At 37.1% G+C, this 26891-nt stretch overlaps 1 protein-coding gene across 26 annotated transcripts in view; it reads left to right on the top strand.

Moving 5' to 3' along the window:
* Nucleotides 1-26891, top strand: part of FAM76B (family with sequence similarity 76 member B) — a 177132-nt gene that overhangs the window by 44155 nt on the left and 106086 nt on the right. For 4 of the 26 annotated variants that reach the window (XM_077867555.1, XM_077867553.1, XM_077867551.1 and 1 more), the window contains exon 12: nucleotides 15283-15436. The exons of 13 other annotated variants lie outside the window; for them this stretch is intronic. In XM_077867555.1, coding sequence (XP_077723681.1) covers nucleotides 15283-15385 — 103 coding nt within the window. In that variant the 3' untranslated portion in view covers nucleotides 15386-15436. Of the gene's footprint in view, nucleotides 1-359; nucleotides 508-3908; nucleotides 4140-7204; nucleotides 7347-10949; nucleotides 11110-15282; nucleotides 15629-16581; nucleotides 17407-19794; nucleotides 19903-26891 lie in introns of those variants that run through there. 9 more of the 26 variants (XM_077867549.1, XM_077867552.1, XM_077867558.1 and 6 more) reach the window with 9 other exon arrangements.

The raw sequence follows: 26891 nt of genomic DNA, 5'->3' as shown, positions 1-26891 counted from the left end.
GAAACCCTGTTCCAGAGAAAAAGATGTATGTCTTCACAGAAACCTCTCTTTTGAATACAAACTATTGAGAAGACAGGGGGACCTCTCTCCCCAACCCTGATTAGCAGTCTTCATCCTGCTGACTTTGCTCTACAGTGCATTTTTAAATCTCTAACAGTTGTCATTTAACACGATATAATTTCCCTCCTTATTGTATTTCTTTTTTTTTTTCCTTATTGTATTTCTTATTTGCTGTCTGTCTCTCTTACAAGGAGAGAGATCTTTGTTTATTCCTTAATGTATCCTAAATGCCTAGAAGAGTGCAAGGCGACTATGGATGGCGACTTTAAACACTTCTTGCATGATGAATTCTTTGCCAGGTTTCCCCAGGGGACCAAAATGGAAGTAGCTCTATGAAAATAAGGGAAAGTGGTTCTTGAAAAAAAAAAAATCGTTTGAGAAGAAGAGTGAACAGGCTGTGATAGATCATACTGGGATTCTGAAATAGAGAGGAAGACAAAGCACTGAAGGAGAAAAACTGCCTCCAGGGAGGTACTTAAATAAGAAAACTACTACAAGAAACTTAGGCTTACAAAACTAATTTTTCCCCATCCCTTTTGGCAATTATTTTAAGACAAAAATGTCCAGGTAAACTTCATTTCCTCTGATGATGATTTAGTCCACTGTTTTTATGGGAAATCATTGGTTTGCTTGTTTAGTGGCTTGCCAGACCCAGGTGAGCCCTACACATCTGGAATATTTGGGGCTATAAAGATTCAATAACACAGCTGGGTGCTGTAAGTTAGTTTGAGAGTTCAGCTGCTGCAACTCGGAAGGGATTGAGAAATCGTCTATGTTTCTCTTCTAATCCTTTAGTTGTTTTCTCTTCTGAAGACTGGGTTAATTATATAGTGACTGTTTTAGGTTGCTTCTGACTACATAATGTTTGTGTCCATGTTTTTTCATCTGGTAAAAGGAAGGCTCATCCTTGGGTCCCTGAAATAAAAAGGAAAACAACAATAGTCAACATTTGTATGGTAATGACCACTAGCTTTATTCCATTAGATTGTCACAATGACCCTGTGGAATGATACCATGACTGTAATGATTTATTTCAACTAACTTGAGACTCAGAGTTGTCAAGTTGTTTGTCCGAAGATGCACAGATAGGAAAGCACCCCAAGGGGTACTTGGACCCAAGTCTTGGAACTCAAAATCCTGGGTACTCTCTACTGCTTGTAAGTTATCAAAGCCTTTTTGCAACAATGGCCTAATTGTTAGTCTTGTCATAGCATTCTGCCTAGAAATCACAGACTTAAGAAGTGTATGAACCCTTGAGCTTTAGGGTCATAAACTTTTTTCAGACATAAATTTTTTTTTATTGTTGAAATAACTTCACAATGTCAAAAAAAGATAGAAAAAGAAGTCATATCTTCCAATTTTATTTAGTATTTTCATTTCTCTAAAAAAAGATAAACCTTTAAGATTAATGTCAAGATAAGATTTGAACCATTACTGTCTTTTTCTCCCCCGATGCTGCAATGGGAGTAGCCAGAAATAACATGAAAACTTCTAACCTTCTGTTTTTGCCTCATTTCCACCAATCTCGATGCCATAAAAGGCCAAAAGAATAGGGCTGCTGTGTGATGGAATCTGAGACCCCTATTTGCTGTGTGATGGAAGCTGAAACCTCCATTTGCAAGTTCTCCTTGAATACTGATCCACTCTAATAATGTTTCATCATTGGGTAGTCTTTCTTTCTTTCTTTCTTTCTTTCTTTCTTTCTTTCTTTCTTTCTTTCTTTCTTTCTTTCTTCTTTCTTTTTCTTTCAACTAAGAGGGTGTAAACCCCTTTCCCTTGCTTATGTTGATACCTGTATTTTGAAATGTTCTAGAATAGCACCATATAGAGAATCATTTACTCTGACAGAAATTTTTGAATGTTTTCCAAATTCTGCAACATGTGTTTATTCTAACTTTGGCCCAGAGTTGATTGCTGGCCTCAGATCTATTCCTTGCCCTTTCCCTGCTTGACTGGGCCAATCCCTGTAGGCTGTTTCCCAGGTCAGTGTGGCCAACAGGAAACCCTGCAGGAGATTAGAATGTGAGAGAAATGAAGATGCCAGGGTATTTCTCTTTATTCTTCTCTTTCTTGTGGGTATCTTTGGCTGAGCTATATATTTTCCATGGAACTAATTCCTGTCTGACAGGCCTGCTGTGAAATCAGCTACCGGTGGGTGACCCTGACATGAAGGCTCTGGTGACTTTGCTTCTTCCCTTTATCTTTCCAGCCTAAGGATAGTAGTGGTTCCATGATATTGGTAATTTCTGGATTCCCTCTCATCATTCCATTTGGCTTCTTAGCTCCTTCACCACCTGTGCAAACAAATGTTTTAAATACTTAAGTGAATTGTGTTTTCCCGGGTATACCCTGACCAAAACAGACACTGATAATCACTTGAAGATTTCTGAGACAAGCAGCTTTGTTAAACTATAATAGTAACAAACATTGACTTACTTGATGACAGAATTTGCTTACATTCTGAATGAGTATATGTCCACTTTACTGGACCAGTAAAAAAATGAATGGAGATTTTTACATAAATCCACAAGTTATTTGTAAGGCAAAGCTATTACTTCTTTTTTTAATTAATAAAATTTATTTTTTAGAAAAGTTTTAGGTTCAGGACAAAATTGAGTAGGAAGTACAGAATTTCTATATATCTTCTGTCTGCACACATGACCATTTTCTATTTTCTCAAAAAAAGCCTAAATAAGAAAATCCTGCTACTGTTGTAGGGCTTATAGTGAGAGGGTAAAATAAATGTATTTTTCCAGAATTTTCTGCAAGGTAAAATGGCAAGTTAATAGTTACTTCCATGTAATGAATACTCTGAAGAGAAACACAAGCCATGAATCTATTCAACTGAAGGAATTTTGGAAATGGGGTATATGAGAGCATTCTGAGTCAGAGAAAATGGAAGAGAGTGGAGATGAGATTAGGTGCTGCTCATAAGAGGAGTCAAGTAAGTCTGGGACCTCTCTCAAATCAGGTGGTGTATGTTGGTGGCAAGGGATGAGGAGAGAACTTATATAGAGACACCTAAACATACACAGCAGACCCAAGCAGACTATCTCCTGATGGGTGAAACATTTTAGTAACTCCACCTCAATGAAGATACTGAGGCTCTCTGCACAAGAGAACACCTTGCATGTGCTGAAGAGAAAGTTTAAGAACTCCATGAATAACTTAGATAGGATGGAAGTGGGCAATGAAATTCACTGTGACAAATTTGGCACTGTCTCAGCAGCTTGGAGATCTTAGAGGTCACATAGAATAGGGATATCCTGACAATATGAGAGACACTTCAGACATTGTCCCCTTCTTTCTGACTTCTTCTTTCCTTTCCTTCCTTCCTTCCTTCCTTCCTTCCTTCCTTCCTTCCTTCCTTCCATCTAACAATTATTTATGAGTGTCAAGTATCAAGCACTGTTGTTGGCAATGGTGGCACATTAATAAATAAAACATCAAAAAAATCCCTTGTCTATAAAAGAAAACAAAACGGTCAATATTATAAGCTATAATTACATGGTATGCTAAAGAGGAAAAGTACTGTGGAGAAATTTAGAGATAATAATTAGGGTGTTAGTGTAGGGTAGAGGATAGGGTGGGACTGGTTAGTGTAGAGTTCATCAAGAAGGTGACTTTTGGTGAGGAGTTGAGGAAATGAGGGAGTAAGTCATTAGATACCTAGATGAGCAGTATTGTAAGTAAAAGGAACAGCAAGAGCAAAGGCCAGAAGGCAAGAGTTGCCTCATAAAGTTAAATATGTATTTAACTTATGACCCAGTAATGTCACTCCTAGGTATTCACTTAAAAGAAACAAAAACAAATGTCCTTAAAAGACTGTGTACTAATGTTTATATCAGCTTTATTCATATTAGCCTCAAATGGAAACCATCCCTTATATCCAAGAGGAGAATAAGTAAATGAATTATGGTATATTCATACAATGGAATTCTACTCATCAATAAAAAAGAAAGAACTATGAATACAAGCTACAACAGGAATGAATCTCAAAAACATTGTGTTGAATCAAAGAAGCCAGACACAAAAGAATATATCCTATTTGATTCTATTTATATTAAGTCTAAGAACAGGTAAAACTAAATCTATTGTGACAGATATTAAAGTGTTGATTAAGGGAATGGGTAAGAATTGACTGAAAGGGACTGAAAGAAATTTCTGAGGAGATATAAATGCTCTAGATCTTGATTTGAGTGGTGTTTATATGGGTATATATAACTGTCAAAACCCTATGAACTAGACACTTACAATTTACACATTATAGAGTATGTAAACTATACTTCAATTTTAAAAAAATGTGCCAAGAGGATAAGCAGGGAATCGGGGTGTTTGGTGTGGAGTGAGTGAGGAGGAATGTAGCAGCAGAGGAGGCCAAAGTAGAATAGTGGATGAAGCTAATCATATAAGGCCAATAGGCCATGGTGAGGCCCCTGGGTTTCATTATGAATGAAATAAGGACCATCAGTCAGATTTTGAGCAGGGGCATGAAACGATCTGGTATAGGTTTTAAGAATACCACTCTAGTTGCTAAGAAAGACTGGAAAGCCAGGCAGATCCATCCAAAGAGCATTGCAGTCATCTGGGCTCGAGCTCATGATGGCTTGGATGGGAGGCAGCAGTGGAGATGGTGAGATGGATTTGGATCTTCGATACAATTTTGAAGGTAGAGGTGATGGAATTTGTGGAAAGAGTGGATGTGGGATTAGAGAGGAAGCAAGGAATAATTTGATTCCAAATTTTGGCTTGAGCATCGAGAAAGATGAAGTTGCCATTAGTTGAAATGGAGAAGACTGGAGGAGGTTTTGTGGACACACGAAGTTTGGGATACCAATAGATTCCAAGTAGAGACGATGGCCAGACAGTTGTATACAGGAGTTCTTAACCTACAGAAGTTACTAAAAGCCTGGATGAGGTCAATAAGGAATCAAGTGTGACTAAAAAAAGATACCCCACACTGAAGGGAATGCTGGCCCCATGTTTTGCTGGGGAGGATATGCCACCATAGGAAAGGTATGGAAACTCCTCAAAGACAGTTGCAGAAGGAGACAGTTTCTTCTCCCTTTCCCCCCTCCCTGCCTCAACATCACAGGAGAATTAGGAGATAGGATGTGGATGGGTAAAGAGGCAAGAAGTCAAGAACCCTGTTGTCCTCAGCCTCTTCAAGCTTCTGTAGTCATACATTTAGCCTGTACTGGGGAGAAGAGAAAGAGGGCTTTGAGTCAAATTTGAGATTGAAGCTAAGTGAATAGCACTGTTTTAAGATCCAAAATGACTTTTTTCTAACAACTGAAAGTGGCTACAAAGATGTAAAGCAAGATTAATTGCCTTCAGGGAGCCTCTGCCCAGCCTGGGAAATGGTATGTGCTAGAAAATGGTATGGGGTGTTCATGAGAGCATACCTAGTATTGGTTATTGGGGTTAAAAAAACCTTTCATGTTTATATCCTGTGAGTTGAGACTGCTCACAAAACTGAGTATGTCAGCATTTGATACTATGAGATTTGTGAAAGAGCTCTGGGCATTAATTGCTCATCTATAAAATACGTATGTTGGGCAATATGATAATCTATAAGGTAATTTCCAAATCCCAAATTGTATCACTTGATTTGAAGCACTTAAGATCAATCATAGCACAGTGGCTAGTGCTAAGCCAACATTTTGCTAAATAGTGAGTTCTTTTTCTTTGAGACTCCATTTGTGATAACAAGGTTTGATCAAGTGAGTTACATAAAACTAAAGATTTTTTTAAATCCAGTTATTAAAATACTTTTAAGATTCTGCTTTTAAGGCAAGCATTAACAGTAATAAGGAGCAATGTAATTTCTATCCATATGCAGAGCAAGCATATCAATGAAATTTCAGTTTATGCAGACACCTGCTTTACTGGGTTTAATGAGAATCTAAAAATAAAAACTAATGTCCTCCGTGGAAATAAACACAGTGACAGATTTGTTTGACACAGAGTTCCCAACATTGAAGTACATATCATTCCAACTCATGTTTTGGCTTCTGTAAGCCCTCAAACAGCTATCTTCCAGCAAACTTAATGATGGATGTATTGCAGAAACCATTCCTATAATTCTTCCACATTAGTGTAGAAATCAGCTAAGGTTGCAGAATGCAAAGTAGTGATTTTACCATACAAAATTTATTCTAATGTTCCTCTTGGGAAAACCTTGCAATTGAAACACATTGGTTTTGAACATATTTGAATCCTGTTTGGCAACTGTAATATACAAATATTGAACAGCAGCTAATGGTCATGGTATCTCTGTGACTATGTCCGCTATAAAAGAAGAAAAATCATCTAAAGTTGATTCTTGGAATTCATTGCTATTTTTCCAAAATTTAAAGGATCAATGAAATTATCAAAAATAAAATTTTGGGAAAGCTGGGTGCATCATTCCAATAGAAAAAGAGCACTTAGTAAGGTCTTATCTGGATACAGTTCCGTGCCCAAGGCAGGGACTGATTGATCAGTTGACTGGGGTTTTCATACAGATGGAGGCATCAAATATAGAAAAGGTCACCTCATTCACTTATTTTTTTCATTTAGTAGGAACTGAGGTGAAACTGTCAGCTTTATCTAGGCAGTAATAAAATAGGATGCTAACATGTTAATTTCAGTAATTTTTTTAATTCAGAATTTAATAGTTCTTTCCAGAACATTGAGGAGTTATAACTATTTGCCTATGTTACAAAGTTTTCTAACTTTTGTTTTCCTATATATACTTTAAAAAATCTAGAAATACTATTTTCTTCAGAAACAAAAAGTGTGGGTATCATCACATATATGCACAGTATATAAGTTTATTGACATGTATGTGTATATATATAAGTGTATACACACATAATATAAAGCATGTCATATTGCATATGAGCAACTGCAATGTTCAAGTTCTTTACATGGTTCCTCAGAGTAAGTTGCCAGATCAGCAATAGCCCTTCTTTACAGATAGGAAACTAAGCTCAACAAATCTAAAGAGCAGTTTAAGGTCACATAGCTAGTTAATGGCTGTTAAAGATTTATTCTAATTTTTTTAAATTTTTGATTGATTTATTTATCTTTCTGATTTTAAACTCATACTTTTTTCACTCTACTATGCTGCAAATATCCCCTTTCTGCAAATCTGCTAAAGAGGCACTACAAATCTACAAAGAAGTGAATGACAGATGATTATTTCCTTTACAAATGAATTTACTCTGAATTTTTTACTCTGTAATGATCAATGTTTAAAACACCATTTGCCTTTATATGCAACATAGAGACTTTTCAGAAATGTAAGTATTAAGTAATATAGACATGTCTTTTAAAAAGAATATAAAAAAAATTAAAAAATAAAAATAAAAATAAAAAGAATATAATAGGTGTGTCTGGGCTACAAAAGATCTTTGTTGCTATAGTCCATATGTACTATTTCCTGACATCTTGACTAATAGCATAGGTAGAATTTTTTGCTGAGGATAGAAATGATACCGAAAGGATCCCATGTATGTGAGGCATTAGGGTGGTCACCGAAGACAAAGGTTTATCAAGTTCTTACAGAATGTCAGAAAGTGTTCGGGCAACGGCAAACAAATGTACAAAACAACTTCTATACCATCAAGCACAATGAAATAGTCGGGTTCAGAGGCAATACTCAAAGAACTCTATAGATATGGAGACAGAGAGATCCACACATTTTTAGGGATATGTGCATGATGTTTCCCAAGCCACACTAAGTAAGAGGTAGAATGAGAGTGTCAGAATCACAGTGCAAATGTTTTATTTCTTTGGCTCTGTCTCACTCACTCCAGACTCTTGTAAAAACCTTTACAGATTACTTCTGAGTTATCCTTAGAGTATTTCACTGTAATGCATATACCCAAATACCATCATTTTACTTCTTTCCAGCCCCAGCTTTGCTGCCTAGGGTAAGGTCTGCTGCCAGATTTCCCAGTGCCAAAGAGCAGATGCTGCTGCCCAGGGTGCTTGCCTTGGTTCTCCCCTACATCCCACTCCCTGCTTTCCTCAGTACTAAAGCTATTTGATTGTGCCAAAGCTACTGATGGGAGAAGCTTTCATGCAGAAATCTCACATTGTGTTCTCCACTGGTCTGTGGAGAATCCCTCTTTCCCTCTTTGTATCACACCCCTGGTATATATGTGACTCATGTCCTCCGGCTTCTCCAGTATGTGGGCAGAAATGCAATCACATTAGCATAATGCCCAGAATTTTCTGGCTTCTTTGCCCTCATTTATAAAACTGTAGGAATTTACCAATTCCCAGCCTTGCCTGAGTCTTTCCACTTAAGTGAGGGAATCCTTGGTGAGCATCTTGGAGCATGCACAAACAGATCTGTTCAGATTTCTCTACCCACTGCATCCTCTGTGGAGATGTCTTTTACTCCATCTCTTCCTCCTTCCTTCAGACAAAAAAGAAAAGCTCCGTGCAAAGAATGTTTAAAAAGAATCTTTGGGATCATGAGCCCTAGACACGTAATCTTGATTTCTGAAGCAGCACAATGTCCTTGTAATAAATTCCTATGTCTTGCTGTAAGGAGGCTGAAGTTAGTGTCTGTCACTTCTGACAGAAAGAATCTCAAATGATCCAGGTGTAGAAGGAAAGGTGGTATATTCATCTCTGAACATAACTTTTTCTGTTCTAAATCATTCCAGTTCTTTCCAGATTCCAGGTTTCCAAGATTATTGGAATTCCAGAATTCCAGAATTCCCAAGATTATTCAAAATAACCCATCACTAATTATATCCCATTGAATGAATGAGGCTCTCTCCAATTAATTACTGTTGTGGGCTTGACTCTTTTTTCTGATGCGATTTGTTGTCTGCACTGATTAATTGAACAGATTGTTGGGTAATTTCATTTTCTTCTGATATTGCAAAGTTTAACCTTCTCAGTCTCACTTATTCATGTTTATAAACAACTAAATTGAAAAATAGTCCTAGTACAAATACAATGGAGCTTATAAAGGACTTATAAAGTCCTGGCTGTAAGCCAGGAAACTTGCAATTTGATTCTGAGTCCATCACTTATTTGCTATATGACTTTAATTCAGGTCCTCAGTATCTCTGAAAGTATTTCAGAATTGAGGCACCTGGGTGGCTTAGTGGTTGAGCGCCTCTGCCTTCAGCTCAGGAATGATCCTGGGGTCCTGGCATCAAGCCCTGCATCGGGCTCCCTGCAGGGAGCCTGCTTCTTCCTCTGCCTATGTCTCTGCCTCTCTCTGTGTCTCTCATGAATAAATAAATAACATCTTAAAAAAAAAAGAATTTCAGCATCTATGAAACAGATCAGCGGCATATGTTTTATAAAAAGGCATTGAAAAATATGAAGCCTATACAATGTGGAGTATTAATAATAAAAATAGCAAACAAAAGCACAATGAGAGTTTTATCTCAGCTTCTCTCTAGAACCAGGTATGCAACATTTTCTTGTTTGAACTCATTTCATAATACATTTGGAAATACTATTAGAAAAATATTTCAAATAGTATTCAAGCTAAAGTTGGTATACCGAGAAATAATAATTAGAATGAGTTAAGATTTTGGTAGGACAAAGTATATATTTATGAATTCATAGAGTGAAATTAAAATATGTATTTACATCAGAATCTTCTTTGTAGTGTTTTGAGTGTTTGGTACAAGTGATATCTTCTTCTCTAGATACACTATCATCAACCTAGTTAAATAGTCATTAACACTTCCAGATTTTAGGATAGGGAGAGGAGAGGAAGGACAATGTTTAATCCTAAATTTGCTTCAGGGCTGGAATGTTAAGATATCCAATTCCTCAATAGGTGCTAGACATCATCACCTGAACCAGACAATGAATTTGGGTTTAAATACATTTGTATGACTTCTGATGACATCTTGCCTGATGAGAACATTCTCTTATTTGAAGTTTCAGATTGCTTTTTCCTTTCATTTCCATTCTAACTCATTTCCAGCATTATTTTACAAACACCTATTTGTATGTTTGTTAAGTCCTTGGTAGCCATGGTAATATTACTATAATATATTGCATATCCTGAAATGAGTGTGACTAAATTATCCAATACATAGAAAAATCTGAAACAGTGTGTTCCCATACATTTAATATAACATCATGGATTTGTTTCTATCAAGTCAGTTAATGTAAATAGAATATACCACAAAATATATTACACCGTAGTTACCAGGTTTCATTTTTATTCAACAGAAATACATGAATCCTGTCTGAGTTGTTAAAAGTTCTGAATTAGTGATGTACAAATTAATGAGGTCTTGTCACCTAGATTTTAAGCTCAAATGTACTGTCTACTTTTTCCTTTCTCTATAGCATATTCCCTGCTTCCAGAAATAAGTTGGATGCAGCTTCCTTTCGCCCTCTGCAAGATAAATTGAATTTCCTTGTGTGAAAGCAAAGCAGCTAGAAAAATAATTTTTTTCCATTTTGGGAAGCTGTGTTGAGCTATAGCGTCATTGCACAGCAGGATTTTACAGATCAAAAAGTCAGGTGTGGAGAGACCAGAGTTCTCAAGAAGAGAGGGGCAAATTAGGGGAGAAAGAGGAAACTATATCTAGCAAGCCTATAGTTTATGATCTCTAAGAAAAGGGAAGACAACGTATTGGAGTAGAATGTGGTCTGGACTAGGGGAGCAGACTATGTGAGGTTCTAGCTAAACTACTGAAAGTGAACATTAAATGTGGTTGACAATTTACACAATCACATTTAATCTTCACACCAACTTTGAGGAGTTAGTATTATTTTCTGAATTTTACTGGTTAAGAAGTTGTAGGTCAAGGAATTGAAATGACTGATGAGAGATAGAAAGTGGAATGTGATCCCAGGTCTTCTGATTCTAATAAATCCATTCATGGCTTGCTAACCCCCACCCTCTACAGAATCCTCTTTGTCATCAACAAAGTGCTTGTTGGCTGGGCTAAAAGGCAGCCTTCGGCTGTGAGGCCCAGAGTAAAGGATATGATGCTTTTCCCTTTGGGATCAGTCTCAGGACATCGTTACAGACTCTGTAGCTACTCTACTTAACAAAATCCTCACAATGTAAGTACTCTCTCTGTGTATTTGCTGAATGTCACTACTCCAAATTAGACTATAAGCTCCCTGAAGACATAGACCAGTTTTGTTTTGCTCACTGTTTATACACGGTGCAGCACAGTACAATGAAAGAGTATAGCAACATTTGCTCCAGATAGAATGGATAGTTTTTAAAAATATATTTTATTTTTGTTTATTCATGAGAGACATACAGAGAGAGGCAGAGACATAGGCAGAGGGAGAGGCAGACTCCCTGCAGGGAGCCTGATGTAATTTAAATCCCAGGATCAGAACCTAAGCCAAAGGCAGATGCTCAACCACTGAGTCACCCGGATACCCCTAGAATGGATAATTTTTAAAATAAAATTTTTAGATTTACAGAATTGAAAATACAGCAGCTTTTCCATATACTCCACATCCAGTTTCCCCTTATTAATATTTACATAAGTATGGAACATTTGTCCAATTTGATAATTGATATGTTATTATTAATGAAACTCCATATTTAATGCAGATTTCCTGTGAAATCTTTAGATTATTTTGCTTTGTTTTTGTTTTTACTAGATGTCCTTTTTCACTTTCAGAATCCCATCTAAAATACATTACATTTAGTAGTCATGTCTCCCTTTACCTGTGACAATTTCTCAGATTTTCTTTGTTTTGAGGGCCCTGATGGTTACATGGAACACTAGTCAGATATTTTGTAGAATCTCCCTCAGTTAGGATTTGTCTGACTTTTTTTCCTCATTATTGACTGGGTAATGTATCTGAGAGGATGGTCATAGAGGTAAAGTACCATTGTCATTACATTATCTCAAAGGTACATATTATCAAAATGACCTCTCACTGCTGATATTAACCTTGGTCACCTGGCATGAGGTAGTATTTGTCAGGTTTCTCCATTGTTGAGTTACTCTTCTCCTTACCAGTGTACTCTTTGGAAGAAAGTCACCGTGTGCCCCACACTTAAGGAGTGGAGCATTGTGCTGCATCTCTTTAGGATACAGTATCTACATAAATTATTTGGAATTCTCTTGTAAAGGAGATTTGTTTCTTCTCCCCCATTTATATATTCAATCATTTATATCAGGTGAACTCATGGATATTTATGCTTTAAGTTAGAATCCAATGCTACATTATTTTGCTTACTCAAATCATTCCAACCTTTGCCATTGGGAGCTCTTTCAGTTGGCTCCTATATACCCTTGACATATCCCCATGAAGGTGGGGTTTTTGCTTTGTTTTGTTTTGAACAGTTTCTTACTTTCTGGCATTAGAAGATACTTCCATTTTATCTTGTATATTTTCCGCCTAAGTCCTAGAGTTAGCTATTTCTCCAAGGAAACATAGTTTCTTTTATTGGAGAGTGATGTTAGAAACCAAGATTTGGACAGTAGATGTACTCATTGCTACTGGGGTAGCATTGCTTCAAAGTCTTCTCAGATGACAGAGCAAGGAGGTATACATGTGTACTCTAACTGGAATTTATACACCTATCTATAAACATTTCTACAGGTATTTTCTGATTTAAGCTAAATATTAATTTATACTGGTGCCTCCAACTCTAACCTATAGATCATTGTAGGCTCCTTCTACTGCTTATTTGTAATCTCTCTGGTTCCCACCATCTGCTATCCATTTACTTAATTGTGAATTCTAATATCCATAGATAGTAGTTTTAGAGTTGCTAACCTAGACTTTGTGGGGAAAAAACTTTATCAACTGGAGTACGTGGATAGTTGTCCCTTTTGCCTTTAGACTTGAAGACTCTACTGATTTCCAAAGTTATTCAGGTCAGCACTCTCATTCCACACTACATTCAGTGAGGTTAGGTTGTTCATACATTGATAATACATTTTTATTCCTTTGTCATATTCTGTTTGCGATACTGGGATCCACTGACCTCCAAAGTGGTTTTTAAACATTTGTATACACTAAGGTTGCACTTTGTGTTGTAATAGTCTGTATGCTTTGACAAAGATAAACTGTCATGTATCCACCATTACAGTACCATACAGAATACTTTCACTACGGGATCCCTGGGTGGCGTAGCGGTTTGGTGCCTGCCTTTGGCCCAGGGCGCAATCCTGGAGACCCGGGATCGAATCCCACATCAGGCTCCCGGTGCATGGAGCCTGCTTCTCCCTCTGCCTGTGTCTCTGCCTCTCTCTCTCTCTCTCTCTCTCTGTGACTATCATTAAAAAAAAAAAAATTAAAAAAAAAAAGAATACTTTCACTACCCTAAAAATCCCCTGTAGTTTGCCTGTTCCACCTACTATCCACACTACCCTCTACTTGAACATCTGGCAACCACTGATCTATTTACCATTTTCATGGTTTCATTTTCTCCAGAATGTTACATAATTGGAATCATACAGTATGTAGTTTTTTTAGACTGGCTGTTTTCACTTAGCAATATGTACTTAAGATTCATTCATATTCTTTTGTGACTTGTTAGCTCATTCTTTTTTGTCACTGAATAATATTCCATTGTATGGATATACCAAGATTTGTTTATCCATTCACCTATTGAAGGGCATCTTGGTTGTTTCCAGTTTTGGGCAGTTACAAATAAAGCTGCTACAAATATTCATGTGGAGGTTTTTGTGTGGATATGTGTTGGGGCCCAACATAGGACTTGAACTCAGGATCCTGAGATCAAGACCTGAGCTAAGATCAAGAGTTAACCAATTAAAGTGATTAACCAACTTAACCAATTGAGCCATTCAGGCACTCCTGGATATGTGTTTTCAAATAATTTGAGTAAATACTTATGAGCACAATTGCTGCTAAGATTACATTAGTTTTATAAGAAACTGCCAAACTGCCTTTTAAAGTAGTAATATTGTTTTTGCATTCTCACCAACAATGAATGAGAGTCCTGTTGCTCTACATACTTGTTAGCACTTAGTATTCTTAGTGTTTTGAATTTTAGCCATTCAATAGTTGTGTAGTAGCATGTCTTTGTTGTTAAAAGAATATATTTTTCTCAGAGAAGTTATCATTCCCTCACATATCCTGTGAATGCACAATTTACAGATCATCTTCTGCACCAAACCCTTGTTTTAAGTTAGTAAGTTGAGAACCAGTGACTTGGCAAAGTCCTGATGAAGTTTGATAGAAGAGAAATAATACCAAGGCTTTCAGTGTGACCATCGTTCTGTTCTTTTTTAAAATTTACTTTCTTTTCTTTTCTTCTTCTTCTTCTTCTTCTTCTTCTTCTTCTTCTTCATCTTCTTCTTCCTTCTTCTTCTTCTTCTTTTCTTCTTTTTTTACAGTAATGAATCTAGTTTTGTTGGGTAGAATTTGAAGAACTCCTATTGGCAAGAGATATTTTTAAGAAAGTTATGAGTCTTCAGAAATATAGGCAGGAACTACAGGCATTGAGCAAATCTTTGCAGCCAGGCACTAGGAGAGCTCAGGTATTATGGAGCCATGTTCATGAGGCTGAGGCAAACATTCTATGTCCAGTCCTATTAGCTTTGTACTAAGAAAAATACTGTTTTCTGACCCTGTGCTTGTATCTTTTTAGAAACCTTTAAGGATTAAAGCAAATCTATGGGACACTGAAGGGGAAATATACCTTCCGATCTATTACATTTGCTATTTATTAAACAAAAAGATGGAATAAAAACATTTGCAGTTCACCTAAACTTTTTGTCTGGATATGAGACAAATGTTGCAAAATCCAGTGAAGTTTCTTCCCAAGCCAGAAATCTCCCCCCCCCCCCAATACCTGGGGGGAATTCTTTATCTTGTATTTTATTAAGAAAATAAAAGAATTAATTGAAAGTTAACAAATCCATAATATGAAATTAAATGGTATGAACTTTACTATACAATTAGTTGAGTACAATGATTATAATATATAGCAAACTGAAAATCCTATTACGGTAGTAATTCTGATTCCTCCTTCCAAGGAACTGATGAAACCCCCTGAGAGATGTGACCAAGGAAAACAATTCTTTTTTGGCTCTTTATCCAGGGTGTCACTTGCTATTCTGCTGCCTCGTAATGTTTATATCCCAGACTCTCTGTGCAGATAGATTATTTTCTTCATGAGTTTTACATTCAATTGCATTAATTTTTTTTGTATTCCTATTTGCAGTTGCCAAAGTTCAGATGCAATGTTTGGAGTGCAAAGATGCTCTAATAATCTTTTTTCATGTATTTGTCCAGCCACAATCAACACTCTGAAAGATACTGGATTCATCTCTCTATACTTCTTTATACCATGATCGAAGCTATCATGATGGCCAGGGCATGGATTTTTGCTTTGTGAGGGGATGAGAGCTTTGCCGAAGTAGATATGACTTGAAAATGTTCCCCAAAGGTACAGAACTTGTGGATTCTTTAGATTGATCAATTTCCTGGTGTGGCACTTGGAATGGGTGCTGCCAGTGTCATTTCTCTCTGTCTAGAATTGCTGGGGGGTTACCCTGGGTGCCTCTTCTTAGGAACAATACTTTCTAAAAGTAAACTATGCTAAAAAAAAAAAAAAGTAAACTATGCTAACTCTGCTAAATTACTTTGGGATCTGTAATTTCTATGTAGTTGTGTGACCTGAAGCCATGAGATAGATCTCAGGAGCCTAGCTATAGGATTTTAAAAATTTTATTCTATTCCCTTTTAACAGAGAGGGACCAGTGTGGTAGCAATCTCAAAGGGTTCCTCTCCAAGAATCTCACTCTGCTTCAAGGTTCTCAGGTCCTTTCTCTTCAGTTTCTCTATGTTATTCTACCAAAGATCTTCAGGCCCAGGTGATCTAGAGTCCACTCATATCACCACGCAGCAGCAGTAACGTGTGGGCGGGAAGTAGAATCAGTAGAGAGTGTTAAGAAGAAAGTTCCTGGAGGAGGAGGAAGTACTTATAAGTTGTGTTTTAAGAGGCCCTAAAAATCCTTTTGACTTCTTTACCCAAATATTTCCCTTCCTGATTCTGCTAAAGATCTTGGAATTCCGCAAATGTATCTAATCCCTTGGGTTTAGTCCCTAAAGTCTTTGTAAAGTACAAGTGCTGTTTAGGTCCAAGAGCCATAGAGAAATTTATTTATTTATTTATTTATTTATTTATTTATTTATTTATTTATTTTTTGCCATACAGAAATTTAATTCAGAGTAATATATCAGTTAAGATGCAGTAATTTAGTAAGGGAATAGGATATTCTTGAAGGAACAGAACATGAAATGTGGGATCTGATGTGGGAAGAGCAGTGGTTCTTACCTTTGGCAGTTAGGGACTCCTGAGAGAATATTTCAAAAGTTGTAGACCTTCTCCCCAGAAAAGAATACATACTGTGGAAGTGACTTTTGTAGCTAGGCATGTTCAAAAGTCAAAACTAGATGAAAACTTGGTAGAGACAAAATTTTGCTTGAAAAACCATTAAGTCGCCTATGAAGTATACTATAAGTGGTTTTAAAATATTATACTATTCAGTAATTGTTAAGCATATTGAAATTTGATTACCACTGATGTAGAACAAAGATGGAAGAAAAAGAATACATATATTCTTCTGTCTGGCCCTTCACAACATTCTGCCTTTGAAGAATCTATTAATCTCTGGAGAAGGAGACAGGTATAAATTCTAAAGCTTGACTAGAAAACATTGTTCATTCTGGTTTTACTGTTCAGTCACTGTAACCTTAATACATGATAATAAATCTGTTTGTGGTTGAAGGTTTAAAAAAATTAGTGGCAAGCCTAGGTTCTAAAATCAAAATGTAAGTTAAATTTGTACAAAATGGGGCTCCACTGTACCCACAGAACTAACTCATGATTTGGAGCATTTATTGTTTCAGGTGATTGAGAGGGTGAGACACAGAGCAGCTGGGAAGGGGTAGGGACTGAAGGGAAATAGATGCAGAGGACGGTGTTAAAGCCCCCCTACTCGCTGCTGGAATTTACTCCAAAGGTACAGATACAGTGAAATGGCAGGACACCAGCACCCCAATGTTTCTAGCAGCAATGTCCACAATAGCCAAACTGTGGAAGGAGCCTTGCAGTCCATCGACAGATGAATGGATAAAGAAGATGTGGTCTATGTATACAATGGAATATTCCTCAGCCATTAGAAATGACAAATACCCTCCATTTGCTTCCATGTGGATGGAACTGGAGGGTATTGTGTTGAGTGAAGTAAGTCAATCGGAGAAAGACAAACATTATATGGTCTCATTCATTTGGAGAATATAAAAATTAGTGAAAGGGATTAAAGGGGAAAGGAGAGAAAATGAGTGGGAAATATCAGTGAGGGTGACGGAACACGAGAGACTCCTAACTCTGGGAAACGAACAAGGGGTAGTGGAAAAGGAGGTGGGCAGGGGGTTGGGTGACTGGGTGACGGGCACTGGGGGGGGCACTGGATGGGATGAGCACTGGATGTTATGCTATATGTTGGCAAATTGAACTCCAATAAAAAAATATGAAAAAAAATTAAAAAAACCTCTACTGACCTTTTATTTGTTCTTGAACCAGCCCCGGCTGGAGATCTTTGTCTTTTTAAGATTCCCTTTGCTCCCTCTTCTGTGTGCTTCTTCCCACACTCCTTTCTCTCTCCTATATGTTCCAGCATTCTCCTCTTGCCTTGTAGCACTCATCAATGAGGCCCTTAAGAAGTTCCCAGTTGGATAAGGGAAAAGCATAAGGCAGCCTTATCACTGCATTCCTGATTCCTCTGGGTTTTATTATTATTAATTTTCTTATGTGGTTTTTCTGTGAGGCAGCTGTGTTTTCAGATGGAGAAAAGTTTGTGACCTTAAGGACATGAAAAAAAGAAAAAGATGCCATTAAGAAAGGGAGTGGAGAATTTTGATAGTTAGGATTTCTTTAAATAGTATCAACTGTAGCCAGTTGCCATCTTTTCTGACTGAATAGAAGGTAGATAGCCATTCTCTCTGATCTGGTCTGATGATTTTCCATTTCTTTTTTGGCACAGGGTAATGAACAACAAACTTTCTTAGTGTCTGGTGAGACCATTCATCTATTCCTCCTCTAATAAAGTCCAGAGGTCTGTTAGGAAGTTAATTTGTGGTTTAGGACCTCTGGCCATTGCAAAAGTACAATTTTTATTGGTATGTAAAAGCCTCTGATCCTATTTCTTCATTTGATGGAAAATAGAAGAGAGGTCATACAATTTAGTTTATTTTTTATTTATTGTCAAGATCAAATGAGGTAATATACGTGAAAATTCCCGTCATAACTTAGCACATACAAACAACTCTGTACATGTTAGTTACATGTCCTTCTCTAGATGAATACTCCCATACTCCACATGTTTCTATTTCTATCAGAATCCAGTGCCTACTACCCAGGATCCTTGTAGGTGGCAATAAAAAATAGGACACATGCATTCATGTTAACATGTGGGCGGGAAGTTTCTAAAGGTGGCATGGAGTAGTATGCAGCTAGCTTGTTATTCATTATAGTAGATTCCTCCACCTTTAAGTTATATTTCTCATGTTAAAACTCAACTGGTGTAATACCCCACCTGATTGAGATAGAAAGTTTGTGTGATTCATAGCAATGTCATCTAATCTGAAAACTAAATGACTTTGTAGTAATGTAGCTAGATTTTTAAATTTCTTTCTCAAATATAGTTATGGTGACATGCAAGCTCCATGAGGACAAGAATTTTTGTCTGTTCTTTTAATTGTAAAATCCCAATCATTCAGAACAGTGCCTGACACACAGTGTGAACTCAAAAATATCTGTTGAATAAATGAATGAATAAATAAATGAACTATCTTGTCCAAGTCTAAGGAAATAGCCAATCTTGGCTCTGCCACTAGAATATCTGAGAATCTCTATTCCCAAGAATACTTAGAAAAAATGTTTTTGAGAGCTTAGTATGTATCTGGCATTGTGTTGGGCCCTTGGAATTTTATGGTTAACAAGATAGTCATGCCATGAAATGAGCATATAATTTAGCAGAGAAGAGAGATATTATATTAAAAGAGTGAATATTAGAGAATTGGTTTTTATGAAAAAGAAGGTACAGAGCGTCATGGTGCAATACAGAGGGCCACAGCATGAGAAACAAGGCAATATTCCCAAAGCAGGTGTTATAGAACATGAAAACATCTTGAAAACTTAAAAAAAATATATTTTAAATGAAAGGCAGTATTAGTAAAGGCCTTTGCTTAATTAGGTGGATCTTTCCTGATGCTCGGTCTCTTTTTGGGGGCACAGAGGGAGAAGCATAGTTACTGCTGCAATATTTCCCATGTGGATATGACCTTGAGATGCAGATGAAGAACTAAGCCCACATAGGACAGCAAACAACTTGTTCTAAAATTCTTCTTTTGAGGAAACATCTGTCTCTTTTTCAGGATGCCAACCATCACATGGGTCTTCCAGCTTTAGCATATTTTTCAGCCATCTGCAATGTTTACCTCCCACACACATGGGCTTAGTCACTGCACACAACACACACCTCTGCCCAAACTTCAATATCAAGCTTTACTATGAAAGACTGAAAAATCTCCTTGGAACCACCGTAAAGCTTCATAGCCCAGGCATATTATTTTTCAGGAGTATTGTGTGGCTACTTTAGGTGTAATATGTTTATCACTTTTAAGCTTCTTTTAAAAAGATTTTATTTATTTATGAGAGACACACAGAGAGAAGCAGAGACGCAGGCAGAGGGAGAAGGAGGTGCCATGCAGAGAGCCTGATGTGGGACTTGATTCCAGGATTCCGGGATCAGGCCCTGAACCAAAGGCAGATGCTCAACTGCTGAGCCACCCAGGAGTCCCTAAGCTCTTTTGAATATAAGGGAAAACAGAGGAGAGAGACTGGAGGTATGTATGTATGTATGTATGTATGTATGTATGTATTTATTTATTTATTTATTTATTTATTTATTTATTTATTTATTTATTTATTTTTATTGTTTTTCCTTAGAGTCACAGGGTGGAAGACAGCCTGAGATGTTCTTTGATTTCACTTCCTACTAGGCAATCAGGGAGCCCACTTTTATGTGAAGCCTCTAATTCAATATCTTCTCACTTTTAAGTTGACTGGGGGTGGAAGGAGATGAAATTCTGTAGGTTCCTACGGTAAATTGTTCCAGAGTTAATAAACCTGTTTTCAAAAATTCATTTTATATTTAGCTAAAGTATCTTCCATTCCTCTGCAAAAAAAGTGTTAAGTTTCTGTTTTAAGACTCGGCATAGTTAAGAACTAAGATCTAGGTTCAAATTTGACCTCTGCTTCAGATGAACTGTGTGATTTGAGACCATTACATGACAATTTTGTATCCTAGCTTCTCCATCTGTAAATCTAGGAACAAAGCACTCATCTCTGGAGGATATGTGACTGTGGCACATTGATCTGGTTTTTCTCACATGATGCATTTTGATGAATAGTGATTATTATTATTGCTCTATAAAAGTTATCTAACAAGAATAACTTTGGGAGCAGGAACTATGACTCATTTGGGTTTGTATCATTCACAGCCTTTTGATAATATTGTGGATATGATAGAATTATATATAAATGATTTTAAAAAAAGTAAGACAGGGATCCCTGGGTGGCGCAGCGGTTTGGCGCCTGCCTTTGGCCCAGGGCGCAATCCTGGAGATCCGGAATCGAGTCCCACGTCAGGCTCCCGGTGCATGGAGCCTGCTTCTCCCTCTGCCTGTGTCTCTGCCTCTCTCTCTCTCACTGTGTGCCTATCATGAATAAATAAAAATTAAAAAAAAAAAAGTAAGACAGTAAGTGTAGGAAATAATTTGCTTTTCTATGAACCAGCTTTATGACAGAGCAAATCATTTGCACTTCCTGAACCTTGGTTTCTTCATTTGTAAAACTGCTGTTTTATTAAACAACACTTTGCATTTCAATATTTATGAGTATCTATTCTGTTCTATCTGAACTCCAGAAAAGGAGGTTTTTTAGGCAAAATTTCTAGACCTATGAATTGTTTCTTATTAATAACCTGATTTTTTAAATAAAAAACCTCTCAGATGTTTCATATTACTACATTTAAAAGCATCTTTGAGAAGAGGTATTAGAAACATTGTCATATTTTCTTGATTAGATTCAAAATGAACAGGAGTGAATACTGAGTTCCTGTTCCATTCACTATTACTTCATGGACAGGATAGGGCCAGTACTTAATGGTTTTCTTCACTGGTTACCAAGTGAAAGTGGAGGTGGGGGAAAGAGGTGAAGGAGCAAACTCTAGAATGATTTTATTTCATTTGTTGTTCTGGTGACTAATGGCTTCAGCTTTCTCTCTGGAGTGTATCCAAAACTCTTTGCTAGATCTTCACTTTGACTCTGCCCAATTTTCTCAACCCCAGCTAAATGAAACTGGACTTTATGACAGCATAGATGCTGAAGAAATGCAGCTTGTCAAGCCTGGGCATAATTTTGCTTAGAGAGATAATGATAAACTCACACTTATCTTAATTTAGCTCTATTATTTCTTTGCTCAGAATCTTAGGTAGATCAGGAAGAGAGGTATGTGATGGGAAAAAAGAAGATAATTCCTTGGGAGATCTTCAATACTCTGGAGTTTCCTTTTACAGCTGGCTCTTTTCTGGGGTTCTAAAGATTCCAACATGATTATTAGTTCTAAGAAATTGATTTTTTTTTTGGTCAGTTTCACCAAAGGCCCCAATGAATTCCCAAAGAGCACAGTAACCTTCACTTAGGTGAATAAACCATGAAGTGGAGAAAGGAGTATGTCAATCTTAGTATAATCTTCTCATCTGATCCACTAAACTTCACATTTTGTGGGGTTCCCGGTATATACATCAATGTTGACTATGATACATATTAATAATACATAAATATTAGTGATACATAAATAGAAAAAGGAAAGCAGGACTCTATTCCTAAAAGTATAGACTTACAGAAGCCTAGTTATGTGGTGGTGTTCTACATTGCAATTATGCCATATTTATTTATGTTGACGGGTAAGTGGCATTCCTTAGACTTTTGGGTAGACTACCTCATAGTATGAGAAAATTATTTGTCCAACTTCAAGTTAATTGATAACATCAATGAGACTAAAATTTAGGTTGGTTGGTACAGTCTCACACTTTGCTCTATTAATGCTGAATTCATACCTTTATATTCAGCATTTTACTTTGTGCCAATGACATCAACAAAAAGAAATCCAAACCTAAAGGAAATTTCCATGCTGAATCAAATAATTGTAAACGAGTTATTTTTTCTTAACTTCCTAAATTCTATGCCAATGATTCCATCAGATATAAGGCAAAGAGTCTTTCCTTTGAGAGCTTCCTTTCCCACAAACTCATTGAAATTATGCAAGCCAGGAAATCCTTTTAGCACAAACCAGGGAAAATTGATATGAATAAAAATAAGGTAAAATGAAAACAGTGAGTAGAGTCTGATTTATTTGATAAAATGTCACATAATTCAGATTCCACTAACATTTGTTTAATATCATTATCATATAGCTCATTTAATATTTACATTAAACTTGTAAGGTAGCTTTCACTATTGTCTCCCTTTCCTGAAGACAAGGAAATAGATGCAGAGAGAAATTAAATAGTAGCCCCAAACAAGTACTTAGTATGTGTGGGAATCCAAATTTGATTCTTGTTTCATCTGACTATAGGCCAGTGATTTTTCTCATTTTGCTCATTTCTCATCCTTTTTCACTCAGCAAATGTGATGATTCTTGCCCATCAATCAATAGGAGGCTGAGTTATGTAGTTTTATGCTCAGTCTTTAGGATTCATTCATTCTTCTCTGGGATGAGAAGGTGGGAGATTTTCCCTTGGGGCCCATCAGAATCTATGTGTGGGATGATATGTATAGTTTGGAAAAGATGCCAGAGATAATTTATTTCCTTACCACCTGCACCAATTGACATTCTCTGCATTATCCCACACTATACCATGATAGTTTGATTTTAGTCTATTGACTTTAGAATAGAACTTCTTTCAGCTTTTCTATTTAATAACTCTGTAGGAAGGGTTTTTCCCCACAAATTTACCAGGTAGTTACTTTCATGGAATATTTCTGGGTTAGCATATTTCCTTCCAGAAATAAATCTTGGGTTATATGGGTCAAGGAACTCTTAGATTAAGGCTTAATTAGGATAAAACATCAATTCAGAGGCTACTATATGAAGCTAGAAATCTCTCTTCTGTCTTTGCATTTCTCATAGAGTGAAAGTCTTTGACTTTGCCTAAGGTGACTTAGTGAACAGGAATCATTCCATTTAAGCTCACTCTGATACCCAAGGTTCAAATGCTCCCTAACATCCAGGATGGGGACTTAATTCCTTTCACCATCCCCTATTGCAGGTCCTTTATTTCCTGGCCAGAGTTGTGTCCAGTTTTCCTCGAGGCTCTCCACCTGAGCCATGCTCAGCATTCCCACCATGTTCACTCCTCCTCTATGGCACTCTGGCATCTTGGCCAAGCTACATCCATTCTTAATATCCTATTGTGCGTTTTTACTACACTTTTGTCTTTCTTCACAGTTTCCTCCAAGGTATACTTGTAAAAAACAAAGCAAAACTTGCTAGCAAAATGAAGTGGTGAGTTTTGTGATACTGAACTGAGCATAGGGGCAACACAATATTTGAATGTAAGGGCCATGGAGCTCACTAAATGGTGCCCTTAGCCCCCTGGAAATAATAGGAGGCTGAGTTATGTAGTTTTATGCTCAGTCTTTAGGATTCATTCTGCCTGTCAAAAGGGACATTTCTACTTTCTCTCTGTGTTGGTGATTTCAGTATCAAAATGATAGTCTTTCAAAATTATTAGAACAGCCTTTGCAGGTTTTACCTGAGGGAAAGGAGCTGTTAACTTTTCATACAAAGGCAGCTGCAGAAGCCAAACCATGGGAGGATTTTCCACAGCTGGCTTTGGTTGTTCTAAAATTCTTGTTAGAGCAGCTGGGAACGATGACTCTGCTTCTAACCTCAGAAATTAAGTGAAAGAAGAGAACCGCATATTTTACATATTAATCTCCATGTTTCTATTACTTTCAGTCTGCATTGAGCTCTAACATTTGTAGACAGTGGAGTAAGTGAGCCCCAAAATGATAGAATTTCAGAAACAGATGTAATTTTCAACCTCTGTCAAGATATCTGAAATCTTACCCTGAGAGATTCATTCTTGTGGGACTCTCTTCCAGAGTCCCATATAGAAGTGTAAACACCATTGGGAGGTATGGTATTTTAAGCCTTCTACTTTTTTGCACTTAAAACACCTTAAGACAACGTTAGTCCACACCTGAGGAATTGTTCATTGACAACCGGAAAACAATGATTCTCAGAATCAATTTACCAGGGAATGGTGCTAAAAAAATTAACAAAACAAAACAAAAAAACCTAAAAACAAAATAAAGCAGGGACCAACTTTGACAAGCTCACACCTTTTTGGTCCTCCATCTGTGGGTAATCAGCATTCCATTGCAAGAGGCTTTGGCACATCCATTTATAGGACATATATGTTGTGTTAGAAATGAACAATACTGAACACTAGTCTCTAGTAGTGGACAGACTAGTATACATATTAGAATGTGGAATACTTTATTTCTCAGCAACCAGTGAAAATATAATCACAAAGTTGAATGTAAATTCATCTCTCAAGTAGATGACTGAAATTTTTGCTTTTGTTAGCTAGTTACTCATTTGGATATTTGTGGTCCATCACCCTTCCTTGAAGAGATCAGAAGGGCTTCCCTGGACAGAATGGGAGGGAGAGAAACCTTTCTCTCAGAGTACAGAGTATGTGTACTGAGACTATGACTGCTCAACTGGGTCTAAGAGCATACTGGCCAGACTATAGGGGCATGTCCTACTGTATCATCAAATCGGAAGTGACCAGAAGCAGGATCTGGGAGGACAGTTCAGACAGAGAAGATGAGAGCAGGAGGAGGAGATTGTCATCAATGAGTTTTGGGGACAAATGATATGCATTGAGGAATGGGGCCTGGAGTTGTGTCTTTATGTATTCCTGCCACCCATTGCTTGGTTGACTAGATCTGTTCATTGGGTCTGGGATGAGATGGATCTATTCTTGTCTATTATCAGTGTGTGTGTGTGTGTGTGTGTGTGTGTGTGTGTGTGTGTGTTTTGAGTACTTTCTGTGGTCTCCCTGCTAGGCCTTGTGACTATAAACACTACCACCAAGTCTGCTTACTATTAAGCACTGTGATAAGTTCTTTGCACATATTACTCATTTTGTCCTCACAAATATCCCATTAGGGGAATGTTATCTTTATTTTACATATGAAGAAACAAATCTAATGATGTTGGGAAACATGCCCAAGGTTACATGGGATTTAAATGGTAGAGATGGAAATTAAACTTAGTTTTATTTCATTCTCTAAAATTTATGGTCTTAGCTGCTATATTTCAGAGCTGGCTATATTATCTTTAACATTAATTAAAGAATTCAAGAATTTCCATAGCATGGCTGGATAATTAAAATTAAGCTTATTGGCTTATTGGATAGTGAGGAACCTCTAGAAGCAAAGAAAAAATTACGAATTCTTTGGTTTTGCCTATACTCACCCCATCTTCCTATCTACTGTGGATAAGAGAATACAGTGTATGTGGGTAACAACTGAATTCAGACCTCTCTCCAAAGAAAAGCTCCTATGAAGGATTACACAGTATATAATGAAATAAGTTTGGAGAAGAAATGATGAAATAAAGAAAAAATTCCTGTCAGATCCAAGGCCCTACTTTTGGTGCTGTGTGACAGGGATAAATCTCATGTCACTGCTGCCTTCCAGAAACTTAAAAACCCGCTGGCAATGTCATTCCCAAAGCATGAGACTATTTATAGGACCAGAAAAGAATTGCATAAGAAAACTTGTAAGTGATGCCAGTAGGCCATTTCACTGATAAATAATTGGTATTGACCATGTGTGATATGAAGCACTGTAAAGACTGACAAGAAAGCTTTCATGTAGAGAAATAAGCACTCTCAACTAGTCTTAAAAGATAGATTTGGACTAAATGGTGAGGCCAAGGCAATGGGAATGGAATGGGCAAAACCATGGGAAACAATATAGGACACAGTGAGGAATCTGATCTGGTGCGGTCTTGGTACAGAGGACTGGTGGCACATAAGACTGAGAAAGTAGACTAAAGCAGACTATGTCAGACCAGGTGTCTGGGTGGTAAAAGAAGTCTAAAACTCTCCTGAATCTCCAATATATTCCTCTTTCCAACCTTCAAAGATGACCTTTCCTTCCTGTTTCCTTCTCCCGCGGTCCAAGACACACTTATCCAATTGATCCTTATACATATTGGAAGTGGCCCCAGGGCTTTCAAAGCCTTGAGCATTTGAGATGCTTGGCCCGCAGAAGTGAGGATTGTGAGGACAGAGTGGGGCAGATACAGTAGGTGGCGCTCTGTGACCAAGACAGAAAAAGCCAGCACCCCGTGACCATGCAAGGTCCCACTTAAGCTCCACCCTTCCTTAAATTTGAAGTAAGGAGCTTCCCAACCAGATAAAGGTATCATCATGCCTTGGTTGGTGTTATTTTTTCCAACTTTTAAAGACATTATTAAAGTTCATTTTGGCAGATGGAATTGAGAGTATTAAGATATTCTGTTCAGATGTCAAGTAGATGATAGTCTTTCAAGAAAAAGAACTTGAATGCCCATTGAACGTCCATTTTGTTTCTTTTCTACTGCTTCAGTTTTGTATGATATTGCTAAACTTTATGGCAATAAATAAATATTCAGTAATTACAGCCCTTTCTCAGAAGTGTGAAGAAAAGTCTGTTTCTATTGGAGATGGATCTTGGGAATATTTAAAATAGAAGGTTCAGTGTTGGT

This window comes from Canis aureus, chromosome 23, assembly GCF_053574225.1.
Source record: "Canis aureus isolate CA01 chromosome 23, VMU_Caureus_v.1.0, whole genome shotgun sequence".
In the NCBI taxonomy this organism is placed as follows: domain Eukaryota; kingdom Metazoa; phylum Chordata; class Mammalia; order Carnivora; family Canidae; genus Canis; species Canis aureus.
This window is presented reverse-complemented; position numbering and strand designations above follow the sequence as displayed.